The following is a 22540-nucleotide window of genomic DNA, read 5'->3' as shown; positions in this document are numbered from 1 at the left end:
TTGTTCTGGCCTCATCACTTCTAGGGGCGTTTGATGCCCTACCAAATACTGATGCAGGTTCTGTCGCCTACTCACACTTGAGGAAGGTGTTTCACTTGTGCGTGTAGCTGGCACAGATCGACCATGTCCTCTCCTTGCAACAGGAGCTCTACCAGCAGCACCACGACCCAGGCCACGGCCCTTATTTGACGGTCTCCTCATATTTCTGTAATTTAAGATCTTGCCCTAGAAAGGTTTTTATTGAATAGCGGAATAGAAAATATGATCCAAAAAAAGTGTATGTATATCACACGTACACAACCACACTAGGCCCCAATTACTATTGTTTGTACCCCTAAAAGGCTAGATGAGGAGTAGGGGGAGTATGGAACAGGCAGCACCCTCAAACCTTCAGAAGTATGAGATGAACCCCAACAACTTGGAAAGGTGGATCTCTCTCACACGTACCGACACAGACTATCCCGCAATTCAATTGATCCTCAAAGGTTTTTATTGAATAGCGGAATAGGAAATATGATCAAAAAAAGTGTATGTATCTCGCACGTACACAACCACACTAGGCCCCAATTACTATTGTTTGTACCCCTAAAAGGCTAGATGAGGAGTAGGGGGGGTATGGAACAGGCAGCACCCTCAAACCTTCAGAAGTATGAGATGAACCCCAACAACTTGGAAAGGTGGATCTCTCTCACACGTACCGACACAGACTATCCCGCAATTCAATTGATCCTCAAAGGTTTTTATTGAATAGCGGAATAGGAAATATGATCCAAAAAAGTGTATGTATCTCGCACGTACACAACCACACTAGGCCCCAATTACTATTGTTTGTACCCCTAAAAGGCTAGATGAGGAGTAGGGGGGGTATGGAACAGGCAGCACCCTCAAACCTTCAGAAGTATGAGATGAACCCCAACAACTTGGAAAGGTGGATCTCTCTCACACGTACCGACACAGACTATCCCGCAATTCAATTGATCCTCAAAGGTTTTTATTGAATAGCGGAATAGGAAATATGATCAAAAAAAGTGTATGTATCTCGCACGTACACAACCACACTAGGCCCCAATTACTATTGTTTGTACCCCTAAAAGGCTAGATGAGGAGTAGGGGGGGTATGGAACAGGCAGCACCCTCAAACCTTCAGAAGTATGAGATGAACCCCAACAACTTGGAAAGGTGGATCTCTCTCACACGTACCGACACAGACTATCCCGCAATTCAATTGATCCTCAAAGGTTTTTATTGAATAGCGGAATAGGAAATATGATCAAAAAAAGTGTATGTATCTCGCACGTACACAACCACACTAGGCCCCAATTACTATTGTTTGTACCCCTAAAAGGCTAGATGAGGAGTAGGGGGGGTATGGAACAGGCAGCACCCTCAAACCTTCAGAAGTATGAGATGAACCCCAACAACTTGGAAAGGTGGATCTCTCTCACACGTACCGACACAGACTATCCCGCAATTCAATTGATCCTCAAAGGTTTTTATTGAATAGCGGAATAGGAAATATGATCAAAAAAAGTGTATGTATCTCGCACGTACACAACCACACTAGGCCCCAATTACTATTGTTTGTACCCCTAAAAGGCTAGATGAGGAGTAGGGGGGGTATGGAACAGGCAGCACCCTCAAACCTTCAGAAGTATGAGATGAACCCCAACAACTTGGAAAGGTGGATCTCTCTCACACGTACCAACACAGACTATCCCCCAATTTAACTGATCCCCAAAGGTTTTTGATTAAATAGCGGAATAGAAAATATGATCCCAAAAAAGTGTATGTATATCACACGTACACAACCACACTAGGCCCCAATTACTATTGTTTGTACCCCTAAAAGGCTAGGAGTAGGGGGAGTATGGAACAGGCAGCACCCTCAAACCTTCAGAAGTATGAGATGAACCCCAACAACTTGGAAAGGTGGATCTCTCTCACACGTACCAACACAGACTATCCCCCAATTTAACTGATCCCCAAAGGTTTTTGATTAAATAGCGGAATAGAAAATATGATCCCAAAAAAGTGTATGTATATCACACGTACACAACCACACTAGGCCCCAATTACTATTGTTTGTACCCCTAAAAGGCTAGGAGTAGGGGGGGTATGGAACAGGCAGCACCCTCAAACCTTCAGAAGTATGAGATGAACCCCAACAACTTGGAAAGGTGGATCTCTCTCACACGTACCAACACAGACTATCCCCCAATTTAACTGATCCCCAAAGGTTTTTGATTAAATAGCGGAATAGAAAATATGATCCCAAAAAAGTGTATGTATATCACACGTACACAACCACACTAGGCCCCAATTACTATTGTTTGTACCCCTAAAAGGCTAGGAGTAGGGGGAGTATGGAACAGGCAGCACCCTCAAACCTTCAGAAGTATGAGATGAACCCCAACAACTTGGAAAGGTGGATCTCTCTCACACGTACCAACACAGACTATCCCCCAATTTAACTGATCCCCAAAGGTTTTTGATTAAATAGCGGAATAGAAAATATGATCCCAAAAAAGTGTATGTATATCACACGTACACAACCACACTAGGCCCCAATTACTATTGTTTGTACCCCTAAAAGGCTAGGAGTAGGGGGAGTATGGAACAGGCAGCACCCTCAAACCTTCAGAAGTATGAGATGAACCTCAACAACTTGGAAAGGTGGATCTCTCTCACACGTACCAACACAGACTATCCCCCAATTTAACTGATCCCCAAAGGTTTTTGATTAAATAGCGGAATAGAAAATATGATCCCAAAAAAGTGTATGTATATCACACGTACACAACCACACTAGGCCCCAATTACTATTGTTTGTACCCCTAAAAGGCTAGGAGTAGGGGGAGTATGGAACAGGCAGCACCCTCAAACCTTCAGAAGTATGAGATGAACCCCAACAACTTGGAAAGGTGGATCTCTCTCACACGTACCAACACAGACTATCCCCCAATTTAACTGATCCCCAAAGGTTTTTGATTAAATAGCGGAATAGAAAATATGATCCCAAAAAAGTGTATGTATATCACACGTACACAACCACACTAGGCCCCAATTACTATTGTTTGTACCCCTAAAAGGCTAGGAGTAGGGGGAGTATGGAACAGGCAGCACCCTCAAACCTTCAGAAGTATGAGATGAACCCCAACAACTTGGAAAGGTGGATCTCTCTCACACGTACCAACACAGACTATCCCCCAATTTAACTGATCCCCAAAGGTTTTTGATTAAATAGCGGAATAGAAAATATGATCCCAAAAAAGTGTATGTATATCACACGTACACAACCACACTAGGCCCCAATTACTATTGTTTGTACCCCTAAAAGGCTAGGAGTAGGGGGAGTATGGAACAGGCAGCACCCTCAAACCTTCAGAAGTATGAGATGAACCCCAACAACTTGGAAAGGTGGATCTCTCTCACACGTACCAACACAGACTATCCCCCAATTTAACTGATCCCCAAAGGTTTTTGATTAAATAGCGGAATAGAAAATATGATCCCAAAAAAGTGTATGTATATCACACGTACACAACCACACTAGGCCCCAATTACTATTGTTTGTACCCCTAAAAGGCTAGGAGTAGGGGGAGTATGGAACAGGCAGCACCCTCAAACCTTCAGAAGTATGAGATGAACCTCAACAACTTGGAAAGGTGGATCTCTCTCACACGTACCAACACAGACTATCCCCCAATTTAACTGATCCCCAAAGGTTTTTGATTAAATAGCGGAATAGAAAATATGATCCCAAAAAAGTGTATGTATATCACACGTACACAACCACACTAGGCCCCAATTACTATTGTTTGTACCCCTAAAAGGCTAGGAGTAGGGGGAGTATGGAACAGGCAGCACCCTCAAACCTTCAGAAGTATGAGATGAACCCCAACAACTTGGAAAGGTGGATCTCTCTCACACGTACCAACACAGACTATCCCCCAATTTAACTGATCCCCAAAGGTTTTTGATTAAATAGCGGAATAGAAAATATGATCCCAAAAAAGTGTATGTATATCACACGTACACAACCACACTAGGCCCCAATTACTATTGTTTGTACCCCTAAAAGGCTAGGAGTAGGGGGAGTATGGAACAGGCAGCACCCTCAAACCTTCAGAAGTATGAGATGAACCCCAACAACTTGGAAAGGTGGATCTCTCTCACACGTACCAACACAGACTATCCCCCAATTTAACTGATCCCCAAAGGTTTTTGATTAAATAGCGGAATAGAAAATATGATCCCAAAAAAGTGTATGTATATCACACGTACACAACCACACTAGGCCCCAATTACTATTGTTTGTACCCCTAAAAGGCTAGGAGTAGGGGGAGTATGGAACAGGCAGCACCCTCAAACCTTCAGAAGTATGAGATGAACCCCAACAACTTGGAAAGGTGGATCTCTCTCACACGTACCAACACAGACTATCCCCCAATTTAACTGATCCCCAAAGGTTTTTGATTAAATAGCGGAATAGAAAATATGATCCCAAAAAAGTGTATGTATATCACACGTACACAACCACACTAGGCCCCAATTACTATTGTTTGTACCCCTAAAAGGCTAGGAGTAGGGGGAGTATGGAACAGGCAGCACCCTCAAACCTTCAGAAGTATGAGATGAACCCCAACAACTTGGAAAGGTGGATCTCTCTCACACGTACCAACACAGACTATCCCCCAATTTAACTGATCCCCAAAGGTTTTTGATTAAATAGCGGAATAGAAAATATGATCCCAAAAAAGTGTATGTATATCACACGTACACAACCACACTAGGCCCCAATTACTATTGTTTGTACCCCTAAAAGGCTAGGAGTAGGGGGAGTATGGAACAGGCAGCACCCTCAAACCTTCAGAAGTATGAGATGAACCTCAACAACTTGGAAAGGTGGATCTCTCTCACACGTACCAACACAGACTATCCCCCAATTTAACTGATCCCCAAAGGTTTTTGATTAAATAGCGGAATAGAAAATATGATCCCAAAAAAGTGTATGTATATCACACGTACACAACCACACTAGGCCCCAATTACTATTGTTTGTACCCCTAAAAGGCTAGGAGTAGGGGGAGTATGGAACAGGCAGCACCCTCAAACCTTCAGAAGTATGAGATGAACCCCAACAACTTGGAAAGGTGGATCTCTCTCACACGTACCAACACAGACTATCCCCCAATTTAACTGATCCCCAAAGGTTTTTGATTAAATAGCGGAATAGAAAATATGATCCCAAAAAAGTGTATGTATATCACACGTACACAACCACACTAGGCCCCAATTACTATTGTTTGTACCCCTAAAAGGCTAGGAGTAGGGGGAGTATGGAACAGGCAGCACCCTCAAACCTTCAGAAGTATGAGATGAACCCCAACAACTTGGAAAGGTGGATCTCTCTCACACGTACCAACACAGACTATCCCCCAATTTAACTGATCCCCAAAGGTTTTTGATTAAATAGCGGAATAGAAAATATGATCCCAAAAAAGTGTATGTATATCACACGTACACAACCACACTAGGCCCCAATTACTATTGTTTGTACCCCTAAAAGGCTAGGAGTAGGGGGAGTATGGAACAGGCAGCACCCTCAAACCTTCAGAAGTATGAGATGAACCTCAACAACTTGGAAAGGTGGATCTCTCTCACACGTACCAACACAGACTATCCCCCAATTTAACTGATCCCCAAAGGTTTTTGATTAAATAGCGGAATAGAAAATATGATCCCAAAAAAGTGTATGTATATCACACGTACACAACCACACTAGGCCCCAATTACTATTGTTTGTACCCCTAAAAGGCTAGGAGTAGGGGGAGTATGGAACAGGCAGCACCCTCAAACCTTCAGAAGTATGAGATGAACCCCAACAACTTGGAAAGGTGGATCTCTCTCACACGTACCAACACAGACTATCCCCCAATTTAACTGATCCCCAAAGGTTTTTGATTAAATAGCGGAATAGAAAATATGATCCCAAAAAAGTGTATGTATATCACACGTACACAACCACACTAGGCCCCAATTACTATTGTTTGTACCCCTAAAAGGCTAGGAGTAGGGGGAGTATGGAACAGGCAGCACCCTCAAACCTTCAGAAGTATGAGATGAACCCCAACAACTTGGAAAGGTGGATCTCTCTCACACGTACCAACACAGACTATCCCCCAATTTAACTGATCCCCAAAGGTTTTTGATTAAATAGCGGAATAGAAAATATGATCCCAAAAAAGTGTATGTATATCACACGTACACAACCACACTAGGCCCCAATTACTATTGTTTGTACCCCTAAAAGGCTAGGAGTAGGGGGAGTATGGAACAGGCAGCACCCTCAAACCTTCAGAAGTATGAGATGAACCCCAACAACTTGGAAAGGTGGATCTCTCTCACACGTACCAACACAGACTATCCCCCAATTTAACTGATCCCCAAAGGTTTTTGATTAAATAGCGGAATAGAAAATATGATCCCAAAAAAGTGTATGTATATCACACGTACACAACCACACTAGGCCCCAATTACTATTGTTTGTACCCCTAAAAGGCTAGGAGTAGGGGGAGTATGGAACAGGCAGCACCCTCAAACCTTCAGAAGTATGAGATGAACCTCAACAACTTGGAAAGGTGGATCTCTCTCACACGTACCAACACAGACTATCCCCCAATTTAACTGATCCCCAAAGGTTTTTGATTAAATAGCGGAATAGAAAATATGATCCCAAAAAAGTGTATGTATATCACACGTACACAACCACACTAGGCCCCAATTACTATTGTTTGTACCCCTAAAAGGCTAGGAGTAGGGGGAGTATGGAACAGGCAGCACCCTCAAACCTTCAGAAGTATGAGATGAACCCCAACAACTTGGAAAGGTGGATCTCTCTCACACGTACCAACACAGACTATCCCCCAATTTAACTGATCCCCAAAGGTTTTTGATTAAATAGCGGAATAGAAAATATGATCCCAAAAAAGTGTATGTATATCACACGTACACAACCACACTAGGCCCCAATTACTATTGTTTGTACCCCTAAAAGGCTAGGAGTAGGGGGAGTATGGAACAGGCAGCACCCTCAAACCTTCAGAAGTATGAGATGAACCCCAACAACTTGGAAAGGTGGATCTCTCTCACACGTACCAACACAGACTATCCCCCAATTTAACTGATCCCCAAAGGTTTTTGATTAAATAGCGGAATAGAAAATATGATCCCAAAAAAGTGTATGTATATCACACGTACACAACCACACTAGGCCCCAATTACTATTGTTTGTACCCCTAAAAGGCTAGGAGTAGGGGGAGTATGGAACAGGCAGCACCCTCAAACCTTCAGAAGTATGAGATGAACCCCAACAACTTGGAAAGGTGGATCTCTCTCACACGTACCAACACAGACTATCCCCCAATTTAACTGATCCCCAAAGGTTTTTGATTAAATAGCGGAATAGAAAATATGATCCCAAAAAAGTGTATGTATATCACACGTACACAACCACACTAGGCCCCAATTACTATTGTTTGTACCCCTAAAAGGCTAGATGAGGAGTAGGGGGAGTATGGAACAGGCAGCACCCTCAAACCTTCAGTATGAGATTGTGTTCACTGTACCCCACAAAGATTGAGTTCACTGCACCCCACAATGCTTGTGTTCACTGCACCCCACAAAGATTGTGTTCACTGCACCTCACAAAGATTGTGTTCACTGTACCCCCCAAAGATTGTGTTCACTGCACCCCACAAAGATTCTGTTCACTGTACCCCACAAAGATTGTGTTCACTGCACCCCAAAAAGATTGTGTTCACTGCACCCCAAAAAGGATGTTGTTCACTGCACCCCAAAAAGGATGTTGTTCACTCCACCCCAAAAAGATTGTGTTCACTGCACCCCACAAAGATTGTGTTCACTGCACCCCAAAAATGATTTTGTTCACTGCACCCCAAAAAGGATTTTGTTCACTGCACCCCAAAAAGGATGTTGTTCACTGCACCCCAAAAAGGATGTTGTTCACTCCACCCCAAAAAGATTGTGTTCACTGCACCCCAAAAAGATTGTGTTCACTGCACCCCACAAAGGATTTTGTTCACTGCACCCCAAAAAGATTGTGTTCACTGCACCCCAAAAAGGATGTTGTTCACTGCACCCCAAAAAGGATTTTGTTCACTGCACCCCAAAAAGATTGTGTTCACTGCACCCCACAAAGGATTTTGTTCACTGCACCCCACAAAGATTGTGTTCACTGCACACCAAAAAGGATTGTGTTCACTGCACCCCAAAAAGATTTTGTTCACTGCACCCCAAAAAGATTGTGTTCACTGCAGCCCAAAAAGATTGTGTTCACTGCAGCCCAAAAAGATTGTGTTCACTGCAGCCCAAAAAGATTGTGTTCACTGCAGCCCAAAAAGATTGTGTTCACTGCAGCTCACACACAGAAAAATGGATGTGGATCACTGACACCTGCCTATCTCCAATCCCACACCACACAGCAATATCGATTGTAGTTTGTAGAACACAGTTTCCCTAAAATTCAGCAGACTCTGTCCCTAACAGGATTGAGAAGAGATCGTAGATCAGGATTGAGTGCAGACCCCACCCCCCACACAGCAATATCGATTGTAGTTTGTAGAAGACACTGACCCTATATAATTCAGCAGACTCTATCCCTAAAATGCCTACAACTCGCCCTGCCTAAACACTCCGACCTGTCCCTCAATTCTATCCGGACACAAATGGTTTTTTCCTGCCTATCTTTCCCTAATCAGCAGCCAGCACGTTGATGTGTGCTCTGTCCCTGAATCTAAGCAGCATAATGACGCCGCTGCGGCTGCCTCGAACTTATAAAGACTTGGTCACATGCTTCAGACGGCCAATCACAGCTACTGAGACATTTGCAGGCATGGCTGGGATGGCTTAAGGCACACCAGTTAAACGATTGTTGATTGGCTGTTGAAAGCCCGCCATGAAAAGAGCGCCAAAGCATGCAAAACCCGGAAATAAAACGACCGAACACGGATTTTTACCCGAACATACAGTAAAGTGTCCGTGTCCGTGTTCGGGTACAAAAAATCCAATTATTCGGTACGAACACGAATAATACAGTCCGTGTTCGCTCAACACTATTTCCCAGGTGGCTTGTGGCAAACTTTAAACGACACTTTTTATGGATATCTTTAAGAAATAGCTTTCTTCTTGCCACTCTTCCATAAAGGCCAGATTTGTGCAGTATACGACTGATTGTTGTCCTATGAACAGAGTCTCCCACCTCAGCTGTAGATCTCTGCAGTTCATCCAGAGTGATCATGGGCCTCTTGGCTGCATCTCTGATCAGACTTCTCCTTGTAGGAGCTGAAAGTCGTAGATTTGCAGTGGTCTGATACTCCTTCCATTTCAATATTATCGCTTGCACAGTGCTCCTTGGGATGTTTAAAGCTTGGGAAATCTTTTTGTATCCAAATGCGGCTTTAAACTTATCCACAACAGTATCTCGGACCTGCCTGGTGTGTTCCTTGTTCTTCATGATGCTCTCTGCGCTTTAAACGGACCTCTGAGACTATCACAGTGCAGGTGCATTTATACGGAGACTTGGTTACACACAGGTGGATTCTATTTATCATCATTAGTCATTTAGGTCAACATTGGATCATTCAGAGATCCCCCCTGAACTTCTGGAGAGAGTTTGCTGCACTGAAAGTAAAAGGGCTGAATAATTTTGCACGCCCAATTTTTCAGTTGTTTATTTGTTAACATAGTTTGAAATATCCAATAAATTTCGTTCCACTTCATGATTGTGTCCCACTTGTTGTTGATTCTCCACAAAAAATTACAGTTTTATATCTTTATGTTTGAAGCCTGAAATGTGACAAAAGGTCGCAAAGTTCAAGGGGGCCGAATACTTTCGCAAGGCACTGTATATACTGTATATGGGACTGCCAAATACAACACATCAACAATTTGTACTTCTGCCAATTATCTAAGTGGAAGGTATAATATTTTCTTTCAAGAGCAGCGGTTTGTAGATTAGAAAAGACTAAAAGATAAAGGTCATAATATTAATCCTGTGACATTTAAAGAGTAGTCTACATTTATTTACCTCATGATGGTATCATCGATCTGCATGAGAGATGTAGCTGTGTACAATCGGCTTATGACTGAATCCTCAAAGATTTTATTCACTCTGGCTTCACCAAACAGAGCATGTCTGAAGGGAACAAAAATAGGCTTAGAAAAAAAAAAAAAAAAAAACACCAACAGTTTGAAATTAAGCAAATCTCTCAATCATTTTAACCTTTTTAAAGCAAAGTTCTGCCAGGAGCAAGCCAGAAAATGTGCTTCTGTCTGCACCTGTGACCTCCCACTCACCCTTTCCGCGGAGCCAAGACTGAGCAGGGTGCCCTTATTGGACACAGGATGACTGAAGGCGGGTTGGACTTGACTCCAGGGGCATGGATTAGCATCAAGTTGTAATAAAATACTAAAATTAAGAAACTTAACTGGATGTATTTTATTTGAAAATTAAAACTGAGGAATTTTTACAAAGACTGGAAAAGACAAAATGTTGAGCAGCTGGCAAGAGCAACCAATCCGCTCCTAGCTTTACATTTTCTTTTATAAAAGTTTTGACAGTAAACAAACTTTACATATGAAAAACAAGCCAACAGAGACCATGTCGACATTACAAACATAGAAAATGTTATACAGCCACTGAAAAGTATAAGGGCATAGCCAAGAATGGAAAAATACATATACATATATATATACATACATACATACACACACACACACACTTAAAAGACAAACAAACGAAAGGTTGTCATGTAGGATTCAATGCTAATGTAGCACTGCCCCCCCCCCCCCCTAAGGACTGCCAGTTATTCACTCTACGGGTCCCCCTGAGTTACCAGCACACAGTTATGACAGATACAAGTTCTTAATATTTCTCTTCAGCTCACTCCAATTATCAGTCCAGGGGTATTTGGTTGTTTTGTGTTTTTTTGTAAAATGGGGATAGGAGAAGGAAATAGTGGGATACTCCAGTTTAACTATACACAATGTTGAGGACTTCCATCTTCTGATACAGCCAGGCTGTTGATTCGTCCTGCCACTATGGATGAATTTGAATTGAGTCTTTCTTAAGACGACTCAGTAAACAAACCATTATCTTCAGGACACTCTCCCCAGTATCCTCTTTCTCTTCCTCTGCTGACACCGATCCACTGACTATCCTACAAGCAGGGGTCAGGCCCCTTGACACAAGTCCCTGTACTCATGATACTGTAGTCCCAGGGTCTCCAATGTCTCCCCTCTCAGTCAGCTTTCCTGGACCTTGGGGTTCAGCTCCTCTCAACTGCTCCACTGGTGCTCAGGACTACCTCTTTAGACCGCATGACACCTCTACAGAGGAGGAGGCGGCAGTCGCCTCGCTCCCTACAGGACTCCGCTTTTAAGCCAAAGACCACACAGCACATATGCTCCTGGCTTTTAAACAGTATCCTAGAATGCACCGAGATGACCTGCCCTATGCCAATCACCAGGACTGTATCAAAAGCCTATGCACCCATTTGTCTGGTTTTCTCCTACTGTCCAACATGCCTTCCTATTGGACCAGCGTGAAACACTCTTTAGACTGAATGAATCCCATACTAAGCAGACCTCACTAATAGATCCTGCTCCCTGATAGGCAGAGAGCAATATAGATTTATCTGCAGCTCCTCTGGTAAGCAGACAGAGCTCAAAGCTCTGCTCTCTCACTAGCACCTACCTAGGAGGGTGCTACACAAAAAAAACAAAAAACAAAAAACAACACTATATAGCAGTAGAGTGTCTCCAGCAGAAAAGATAGGGTGAGACTACTACTATTAAAAGTGGCAGCCTAAACCAGCCGATACATTTATTGTTAAATCAGTCATTAAAAAATAGATTGGGGGAAAAAAAAAAGGGGGGGGTATTGGAAGGAGAGGTCCCAGGGAATCTCAACAATCTTATAATCAGATTTGTAAAAGAAGGTTGTCAAATCTAAATGGATGGGCATAATCAATTCAGGGGCACCAGGTTCGAAGGAACTTGTCATGAGAACCAACTTTTCGTTAATCATAATCTCATTTATGCAGTGTTTTCCAAGCCCTGACAATAGATAATTTAGTAGCTGTAAAAAGATGAGCAGCAAATTGGCATTCCAAATGGAAGAGATAGTCAATTGGTTTAGGAAGTAAAGCCACATAAGGGTTTTTTGTTTAAATTGGAGTTAAGTAATGTATATAGTAGTGAACGACCGATATAGTTTTTTTTATTGCCGATACCGATATTTTGGTCATCGCGTATCGGTTAATATTTTTGTACATTTAAAAAAACATGTTTTTTTTTCTTTGACAGGTACTCTAGTGGAGGGATCTGGGGGGGTCTAAAAGACCCCCAAAATCCCTCCTCTGCACTTAAAAACATTCAAAATGCCAAGTTTGGCTGTTTTGAATGCGGTAATTTTTTTTAAACTGGCGCCAGTACCAGGAAGTGATGTCATGACCTCACTTCCGGGTTTTTGCATGGAGACCCATGCGGCTTTGATCAGGTCTTCGGCGGCCATGCAGGCTGTTTGCACAGGTCTCCCGGTGGGATGGGAGACCCAGGCGAGCCTGGGAAGGCGGCGGATGTCCCCTCCCGCGCCTTGTAATGATTGCCGAGCAGCTTCTCAGCCGCATCGGTTGTCATTACAAAACAGCTGACCGTCAGCTATGGACACCGGTACTGGGGTGATGCCTCTAAATGCCGGCATCACTCCGCTACATGCACTTTCCGAAATATCGGCAATAATCGGTCACCTCGGTGGCCAATTCCGATATATTGGGGAAAGTGCAGATCGGCCCTTGATATATATGGATCGTTCCCTATATTAGTCGATTCCCTAGTATATAGTAATGCCTATACCCTGAGCCACAGTCTACTCACACTTCTAGCTTTACATTTTCAAAGCTCAATGAACAAGCTGAAAATAGAAGTTGATTGGTTACCATGTACAGCAGCTCCAGATTTTGCCTGCATCAGTTTTATTAAATTCTTCCCAATATATATTGTACTATAAATAGGGTTGCACCGATACCAATATCTGTGCCGATACTAGGTATCTACACAAGTACTTATACTTGTGCAAATGCTCTGATACCCGAAACAGATACCTTTGCGATTTGAGCCCATACAGCCCATCGCTCCGCATTCTTGTTCAAATCACTAGATTCAAGCCTATTCATTTTGTAGGCGCTCAAATCGCAGCGCAAAGGAATCGGTATCAGCGAAGGAATCGGTATCAGCGAATACTTAAGCACAAGTATCGGTATGAGAACTAACTTCCCCGTCGCGCATGTCCTTGTAGTGACAGACATTTTATAATGCAGTAAAACGTCTGTCACCGCACAGAGTGTGAATTCACCCCAAGTAGGCTGTGAACTTACATAGATTACCTTTTACATAGTTATGGCAAAACATGGTGTGTGTATTCTCTCAGGGTACAAAGAATATTTCGCAGTGCAACCCAAACAAAGGCAGACAGCAGCGGATATCATACTGAGTAGGAAAGCTGAGAACATTGAGTAGACGCCACCCCACAGAGATAAAACACAACCTTCTAGAAAATAGAAGTCTACAAAAACTGCTTCGAGAGACCAATGTTTGTGTGACTGATGACAGTAAGCAATAAAAGTATATTTAGTAGCAATGCACATCTTGAAAGTTACATCATTATTTTAAAGAGGTTGTAAACCCACTTGTATAACTTTGACCTATAGGTAAGCCTATATTAAGGCTTACCTATAGGTGCTATAAATATCTCCTAAACTTGCACCGTTTAGGAGATATTTACAGTGCAAACTGCCGATAACGTCATCGGCGCAGGCGCTCTGAGGGAACGGCCACCCGTACCGTTCCTTCAGAGCTCAGTGCCGTGAACGGCGGCTCCCGCGCGCAGGCGCGGGAGTGATGTAATCGCGCCTCCGGCCATCCGATTGGATGCGAACCCGGAAGCAGGACGGCAGGACATGTCGCCGTCCTGTCGCTGAGGTGGCGGCACGGCGGGGGCTTCCTTTTAAGGTAAGTACTACATAATGAGCTAGCATGCGATGCATACTAGCTCATGATGCCTTTCTCTTTACAGGGCTTTTTTTTTCTCTGTTTTTTTTTTCGACTTTACTTCCTCTTTAAAGCCGAGCTTCAGACAAAACACTAAATACATGGTCTCAATACATATATACTATATATACTATTGTCAAAAGTATTGGGACACCTGCCTTGAATAGCATCCCAGTCTTAAACCGTAGGGTTCAATATCGAGTTGGCCCACCCTTTACAGCTATAACAGCTTCAACTCTTCTGGGAAGGCTGTCCACAAGGTTTAGGAGTGTGTCTATGGGAATGTTTGACCATTCTTCCAGAAGCACATTTGCGAGGTCAGGCACGGATGTTGGCAACGAAGGCCTGGCTCGCAGTCTCCACTCTAATTCATCCCAAAGGTGTTCTATCGGGTTGAGGTCAGGACCTTGTCCAGGGCCAAACTCGCTCATCCAGGTCTTTATGGACCTTGCTTTGTGCACTGGTCAAAATCATTTGGGGGAGGGGGGATTAGAGTGTGGGGTTGTTTTACAGGGGTTGGGCTTGACCCCTTGGTTCCAGTGAAGGGAACTCTTAAGGTGTCAGCATACCAAGACATTTTGGACAATTTCATTCCCCCCAACTTTGTGGGAACAGTTTGGGGATGGCCCCTTTCAGTTCTAACAGGACTGCGCACCAGTGAACAAAGCAAGGTCTATAAAAAGACATGGACGAGTGAGTTTGGGGTGGAGGAACGTGACTGGCCTGCACAGAGTCTTACCTCAACCCGATAGACTACCTTTGGGATGAATTAGGGCAAAGACTGCGAGCCAAGCCTTCTCGTCCAACATCAGCACCTGACCTCACATAAGTGCTTCTGGAAGAATGGTCAAACATTTCCATAGACACACTCCTAAACCTTGTGGACAGCGTGCTCAGAGAAGCTGAAGCAGTTACAGCTGCAAAGGGTGGGCCAACTAAATATGAACCCTACAGACTAAGACTGGGAAGCCATTAAAGTTCATATGCGTGCAAAGGCAGGTGTCCCAATACTTTTGAAAATATAGTGTATGTGAATGGAGATTCTGCACTTAGGGTTTTTACTGCTATGATGAACATAAGGGTTACGTTGCAACAAAACTGCTTGCAGTTGGCAGACTCAGTAACCCTTATGTCCTTGGCCTTTCCTTGGACTCTGAAGTGATTGTAAACCTCAGACATTGAATATGAAACAAAGCATATCCTTTTATAGTGTGTACTTGTCTCAAAAGCACCTAGTGTGATTTCTGCCCACTGCTTCATTCTTCTGAGCCCCTTATGACAAGTTTTCCTGACACCAAGAGAAAACTGGTGACAGGGGAGGGAGCTCCAGCTGATTGACAGCCTCAACTCTGTTCCTGTGTGCTGTGTGAATGGGGAAGTGTCCCTACCCACCAAAAAGCTCTCAGAGCTCAGACAAGCTTTATTTGCAGTCTTCTCTAGGTCTTTCAAAAGTGCAGAATTTATAACCGATGCTACTTATGTAGGAGGATTTGTTTAATCTCTGTGTTTTACAGAAGGTCAATCATTTCACTAAATATATGTAAGGGTTTACAACCACTTCACGCTAATGGTTGCCCCAGCAACTATGAACATCTAGTAGAAGGGTCCCCTCGACTCTGCTGATTCATGAATAGCTGTGATCAGTGCCTGACAAGCCATTGATTGCAATCATTATTAGTATAAAGGATTTATATAGCTCCAAGAGTTTGCAGAGCACTTTACAATAAAAAGGGGGACAGTAGAACTACAATAAAATTTAAGACCAGAGAATTAGGAATGCCGTGCTCTTGAGAGCTTAAAATTTAAAAAGGGAGGGGCAAATAACAACTTGATGGGGAAAGTAAAAAGTTAGGTTGCCAATCGGAGCCATTAAAAAAAAAAAAAAAAAAAAAAAAACAACAAATGTGACCACCGGTCTTTGAATAGTGTAGCTGGCTTGTGCTTTTGTGACCAATGGTGTTGGTCTCCAGCAGCCGCCATGCACAGCACAAGCCGACAGCTTCTCCTCCATTTCCCCTATGGCTGGTGGCCAGAAGGCGTGTCAGCTTAGCCTTTCCCCCATTCTTAGGAAAAAAATATACCCCGGGCACCTTCTTCTCTATGTGGGTAGTTTTCTGAGCAAGGAGGTAGAACTGTACAACTGAAATGGAGTAGCACGCACAGCATGTGTTACTGTGCAGTGCAGTTTGAGATTCCATTTATTTGAATAGGCTGCAAACTGCACTGGAACATGCATGCACTATTTTTAAAAACATGCCACACCAAACCACATGGTATTGTGCAGCCATGCAAATTGGTGCACTGAAATTTTTGGCCCGAAAATGGGCCTATCCCATTTCAGCCGAAAATGGGTTAAAAATGCCGAAATTAATGGCCGCCGTGAGGAAGGAGGAGGGCGCATCGCAGGTTTGAAAAGACGCGCCTCTGGCCGGCCGGCCGCCCGCCTCTCAATGATGTCCCTACTACTGCGATCCGTGCATTAATTAACTAACAGACCGGGTGGGAGGGCGGGCGAACGGCCGCTAATATCTGTAACTATGTGAGAGCTTCACTTCACTTCCCTGTCAGCAGACGATGTGCATGAATGAACTGAACTGACACACCGGGCGGGGGGAGCGACCGCTAATAGCTATAACTATGTGAGAGCTTCACTTCCCTATCAGGCGGGTATCTCCTCTGATAGGGAAGTGAAGCGCTCACATAGTTATAGTTATTAGCGGCCGCTACCCCCGGTGTGTCACTTCAGTTCATTTATGCACATCGTCCGCTGACAGGGAAGTGAAGTGAAGCTCTCACATAGTTACAGATATTAGCTGCCGCTCGCCCACCCTCCCGCCCGGTGTGTCACTTCATTCATGCACAGATCGTAGTAGTAGTGACATCACCGGGGGGGAGGGTGATGCATTAGAGACCAACCAGTGGCAGTTCATTAACTCCTGTGTGCTGCATTAGTGCAACCAGTATCAGTGCAACCAGTGTTAATTAACACTGATACTGGTTGCACTGATGCAGCACAAAGGGGTTAATTAACTGCCACTGGTCGGTCACTAATGCATCAGTGACCAGCAGTGGCAATACATTAACCCCCTCATGCTGCATAATACAAATACCATTGGTAATTAAATTAACCACTTGCCAACCCGTCACAGTACATATACTGTTTCAGGGTGGCAGCGACAGGTATACAGTACGTCCCTGCCTGTTTTTGGTGTATGCCCCTCTTTTATCTATTTTAAAATTATTTGGGGGAAAAGGTCATTTTCGTTTTCGGGTTTTGGCCAAGGGCATTCTGCATTTTTGGTTTCGGCCCAAAATTTTAATTTCGGTGCATCCCTACTATCAAATGTTTGAAATTAGAAAAATGTACCATTTCAGGAAAAATATAGGGTCATTTTGAAACTCATGGCCGCAACAGGTCTCAAAAAAGTTGGGACAAGGCAACAAAAAGCTGGCAAAGTAAATATTACTAACAAGGAAGAGCTGGAAGAAAAATTTTCAACTAATTAAGTTTATTGGCAATAGGTCAGTAACATGATTGGTTATAAAAAGAGCATCTTCGAGAGTCAGCGTCCCAGAGGCAGAGGTTCACCAATCTGTGAAAAGCTGCATCTAAAAATTACCAAACAATTTCAGAATAATGTTCCTCAACGTAAAAATTGCAAAGACTTTAAATATATTATCATCTACAGTACAGTACATAATATCAAAAGATTCTGAGAATCTAGAGACACTTGACATTTGAATAAGCAGCACCCTATGTCCAGAATAAAGCAATGCTTTATAAGTTACAAAAAACATTTATTGAAAGTGCAAGAGTACAAATAAAGGCAACATGTTTTAGGGGAACTGCCCTTCCTTCTTGAGAGCTATTAAAAACATACTTTTGAAGGGCAGTAGGCTCCAAAGTGGTTAATCAAAATTCGACAGCTGGTCTGCGGTGAGCCAACATGCTGTAAATTTAAGGCAGCAAGAAAGAACATGAAGAAATCTCTTTGCACAAGGGACAAGGCCGAAAACACAATATTAGATGCCCATGATCTTCAGGCCCTCAGACAGCACTGCATTAAAAACAGGCATGATTCTGTGATGGACATCATTGCATTGGCTCAGGAATACTTCCAAAAATGACTAATCTGTGAACACAGTTCACTGTGCCATCCAAAAATACAAGTTAAAGCTCTCTCATGCAAAAAAGGAGCCATGTCTGATTATTATCCAGAAACACAGCTGCCTTCTCTGAACCAAATCTCATTTAAATGGTCTATTGCAAAGTGGAAAACTATTCTGTGATCAGATTAATCAAAATTACTTATTATTATTAAATACGCAAATATTTATGGGTCAAAAAAAAAAAAAAGTTTTAAAATGAACAAATCAATTTTAAATGAACTGTTTGGATTTATTTAGGATTTTTTTTTTTAATTCGCACAATATGATTTATAATAACAGAAAAAAAAACTAAAAAAAAAACTTCAGTAAAGCAAAGCAAAATTCCAAATAAATTTGGGTTCCCCCCCTTACATCAGAGTCTCCCCATACAGGACAGTCCCCCATCAGGGTCCCTCTTACATCAGAGGGCTTAATAAAAACTTGCAGTGGGTAGTATTTTGCCTGTGGGCCGTAGTTTGAAGACCCCTGCTCTAGATGTTAAAAAAAAAAAAAAAATATACTCCCCTAGGCGGATGCTACACCTGTACTCTGCCGCTTCTAAGATTGACAACCGAGGGATGAAAGATCACGGATTGCTCAGTTCTCAGTCTTCACTAAGCAAAGAGACAGTGACTGTAAGGCTCCAACTCTCTGCTGGTGGGGGGAGCAATCAATGGAGCGCTGAGCTGTGGAGGGGCTGGCTGTGAGGCTGAGCCAACTGCCGGTCCAGGCATCCGAGGATGCAAACACATTTACTTTGTAAACTTTTGTGAACGTATGCACAGATGACCAAGTTGTCGCCTTGAAAACTTGCATTACTGACGCCTGATGGCGAAAAGCCCAAGAAGCACTCAGCGCCCTAGTAGAATGCGCTTTCACAAGGAAAGGTGGAACCTGAACCTTCAGGCAATAAGCCTGTACGACCGTCTGCCTGATCCATCTGGATATGGTCGCAGGAGACGCAGCCAATCCCTTTCGAGATCCTTTCGTGAGGACAAAAAGTCGGATTTCCTGAAAGATTCAGTAGCCGCCAGGTAAGCCCTAATAGCCCGAACCACATCCAAAGAATGCAAGGCAATTTCCTTGGGATGCTTGGGCTTAGGACAGAGTGAAGGCAGCACAATGTCTACATTCAAATGGAAATCAGAAACCACCTTAGGAAGAAACGACTGATTAGGACGAAGTACCACTTTATCTCTGTAGATCACTAGATAAAGGTGAACGGCAGGATAGCACCACCAATTCAGATACTCTGTGAGCAGAGGTAATAGCCACCAAAAAGGCTACCTTCTGTAACCGTGTAAGGAATCTCCCTGATGTTCTCAAAGGGAGGTTTTTGAGGAACAGGCAGTACCAGGTTAAGATCCCATGGAGGCAACGGGGACCGTATCAAAGGAGCCATATGGCGAACCCCTTGAATAAAAGTGTGAATCAATGCAAGCGTAGCTAAAGGGCGTTGGAAAAACACAGCCAAAGCCGACACTTGGCCTTTAATGGTACCCAAGGCCAACTGCTGCTCAACCACTCTTTGAAGGAAAGCCAAAATCCTAGCCACCCAAAATGAGCGTGGATGCACCTTCAGCGATTCACACCATGAGATGTATGATTTCCACGTACAATGACAGATCTTTCTGGAGGTAGATTTTCTAGCCTTCAACAGTGTAGGAATCACAGAGTCAGAAAGAATGAGGGGCACCCAAGGGTCCGACCGTCCCGGGGAGGGGCCCAGGTCCACATCGAGACCCCCAGAGCTACGGGGGGACACACTACTCACCATACCAATGACAATCGGGTGGGCGCCACTCCGGACAGACTACCTCTCCACTCGGGGTGTGGGTGCTGACGGCCAAGGGGCACGCTGCGACTCAGGCCAAACCAGGTCGTGTGCGTCCCGGTGAGGTGTTCTACTCTCGGGCCAGCCCCCATCCATTGGGGCTCTGTCGTGGCAAGGCCTAGTGCAGGGCTATAACCTGCACACGCTCGCTGGCTGGACTGGAAGACCTTAAGGATCTAGGATATCCAATCCGAAAACCAGCCAGTTGCAGTTCTCTCATGAACATAACTAGCTAAAAAATTTAAATTTTAACAAAGGTTCTCTTTAAAATAAAAAATAAGCGAAGACCGAAGTAAAAAAAAACAAAAAACACTAAAGTCCAATTTTTTTTGTAAAATGTGAAAGATGTTACGCCGAGTAAATTAATATCCAACATGTCGCGCTTTAAAATTGTGTCTGCATGTGGTGGAATGGCGGCAAGCTACGGTGATTAAAATTCTCCATAGGTGACAGTGTAAACACCTTTACAGATAAGCAGATTAGCAGTTTAGAGTTACACAGGCGGTCTGCTGCTAGAATAAATGCTCTCGCTCTGAGGTTCACAACAATACCTTACGTGTGGTGTGAGCACTGTTTACATGTGCGTGCGGGAGTAATGTATGCGTTCGCATTTGCGTGCAAGCACAGTGGGATGGTGGCGCTTTAAATTTTTGTTTATTTTAAACTAAATTTATAAAAAACTTTTTTTTTTTTTACACTTTTTTTTTTTTTTTTTAACTTTATTGCCATCACAAGGGATGAACAACATCCCTTGTGACTGTATGGGCCGCGACAGGTCCTTTCTATGGAGAGATTTGGAGTCTATTAGACCCCAAATCTCTCCTCTGTTCCCCCACGCAGCCGATCAGACTAAGATTGATCTGACTGCCTGCTTCTCTGACCACTGGGGGACAGGTAAACAAAGAGGCGGAGGCGGAAGTGACAAACTACTCATTGCTTCCAGTTTCCAGGGTTACAGAGAGAGGGGAATGACGTCAATTCCCATCTCTCTGTACAGGGCAGCCAGCTGAATTACTCCCGGGCACAGAGATCGTACAGTAGATCCCGGGAGAGGCAGCTGCGGCGGCGGGACCTCCTTCCACCACCCACAGAAGTGATCAAGTGGCAAATTATCCACTCGGATCACTTCTGCCTTACTCAGAATTTTCAGCTAAAAAGAATGATATGGGGATGATGCATGTAGGTGCAGGCATCAACCTGGTACAACCACTGAAAAACAAGGACATACAGGAATGTCCATTTGGGTGAAGTGATTAAAATAAATATTGATTGTCTTGGCGTTTCATATACAGCAGATAAGAAGTATAGTAAGTAATCATGCATTGTAGCTTAGGCTAGACTATATATGGCTGTATTTTCTGCTGTAGGGTAGGTCTAATTAACACACTATGGGGTTGATTTACTAAAGGCAAATATACTGTGCACTGCAAGTGCACTTGCTCCAGGGCATAGTAAATATGGTAACGTTTCACTTTGCAAAGAATACTCACTCATATGCAAGGAAAAAAAAACAGCATGTTTGCTTGCACCTGATTGGATGATAGAAATCAGCAGAGATTCCCCTTAGATCTAGAGCAAATGCACTTGAAGTGAACAGTATATTTGCCTTTAGTAAATCAACCTTAATGGCTTCCTTGCATATTGTTCAGACCCATTTGTACACACACTCTACTAAATCAAACACCTGTAAAAGCATCAGACATTTTCTATGTCCTAAATGGAAGATCTAAAATCATAAAGTTTTGTGCAGAGCAGCAGAAGCATCCAAGACACGACTTGACTGAATTATTTATACAAGTAAATACCTATGAGACAGAATGATTTTCTTCATGTTGTCTGCCATGAGGAAGTTGTAGAAGCGTCGGCATTGATCCCACTGTAGGAATGTTTCCTGTGCCCTGGAAGAAACCCACAAATGAGAAGGAGTCAATAAAGTGTCACAGAGGAAACACCAATTCTGCGAAGCACATAGGACTTGTCAGACATTGCTGCAACTTTAAAAAAAAAAATCTTGCTTTCTGCATGTTTAGCCTTCGTTCACATTTCAAAGCCGCATGTCAGTGCGACTTAACCAAAATCACCAAAATAAGTGCAGGAACATTTTTTTCAAATCTGTGCGACACCGCGAAGTTGGTGTCACACCGATCTGAACAGTGCGATTGCAGGCAATAGGGTGCGACTTTTCATGCGATTTGTCCTGTCAAATCGCACAACAAATCACTCCAATATGAACGAGGGCTTAATGCACTTTCAGCAACATGCAGGTTTCATAGAGTTCAATAGTAACACACATAAAAACGTATTTAGCACATTTCTATCCCTGTTGCCTCAGAATTAGCCCTTTTGTGGATTCATGAAGATGCCCAACGATCACACCATACTAAACTGCTCATTTCTTACCTCCAGTACTATGCTAAGAAAGATGTA

The 22540-nt window shown here is 43.4% G+C and overlaps 1 protein-coding gene across 1 annotated transcript in view; it reads right to left on the bottom strand.

Moving 5' to 3' along the window:
- Window positions 1-22540, bottom strand: part of ABHD2 (abhydrolase domain containing 2, acylglycerol lipase) — a 92031-nt gene that overhangs the window by 17616 nt on the left and 51875 nt on the right. Inside the window, exons 6-7 of the mRNA XM_082255405.1 lie at window positions 21919-22011; window positions 10109-10216 (exon numbers count right to left, since the gene is read on the bottom strand). Coding sequence (XP_082111531.1) covers window positions 10109-10216; window positions 21919-22011 — 201 coding nt within the window. The remainder of the gene's footprint in view (window positions 1-10108; window positions 10217-21918; window positions 22012-22540) is intronic.

Source organism: Pelophylax lessonae (genome assembly GCF_965119305.1).
Source record: "Pelophylax lessonae genome assembly, chromosome: 4".
NCBI classification, from domain to species: domain Eukaryota; kingdom Metazoa; phylum Chordata; class Amphibia; order Anura; family Ranidae; genus Pelophylax; species Pelophylax lessonae.
Note: the sequence above shows the minus strand (reverse complement) of the source record. Positions and strands in the feature narration are given on the sequence as shown.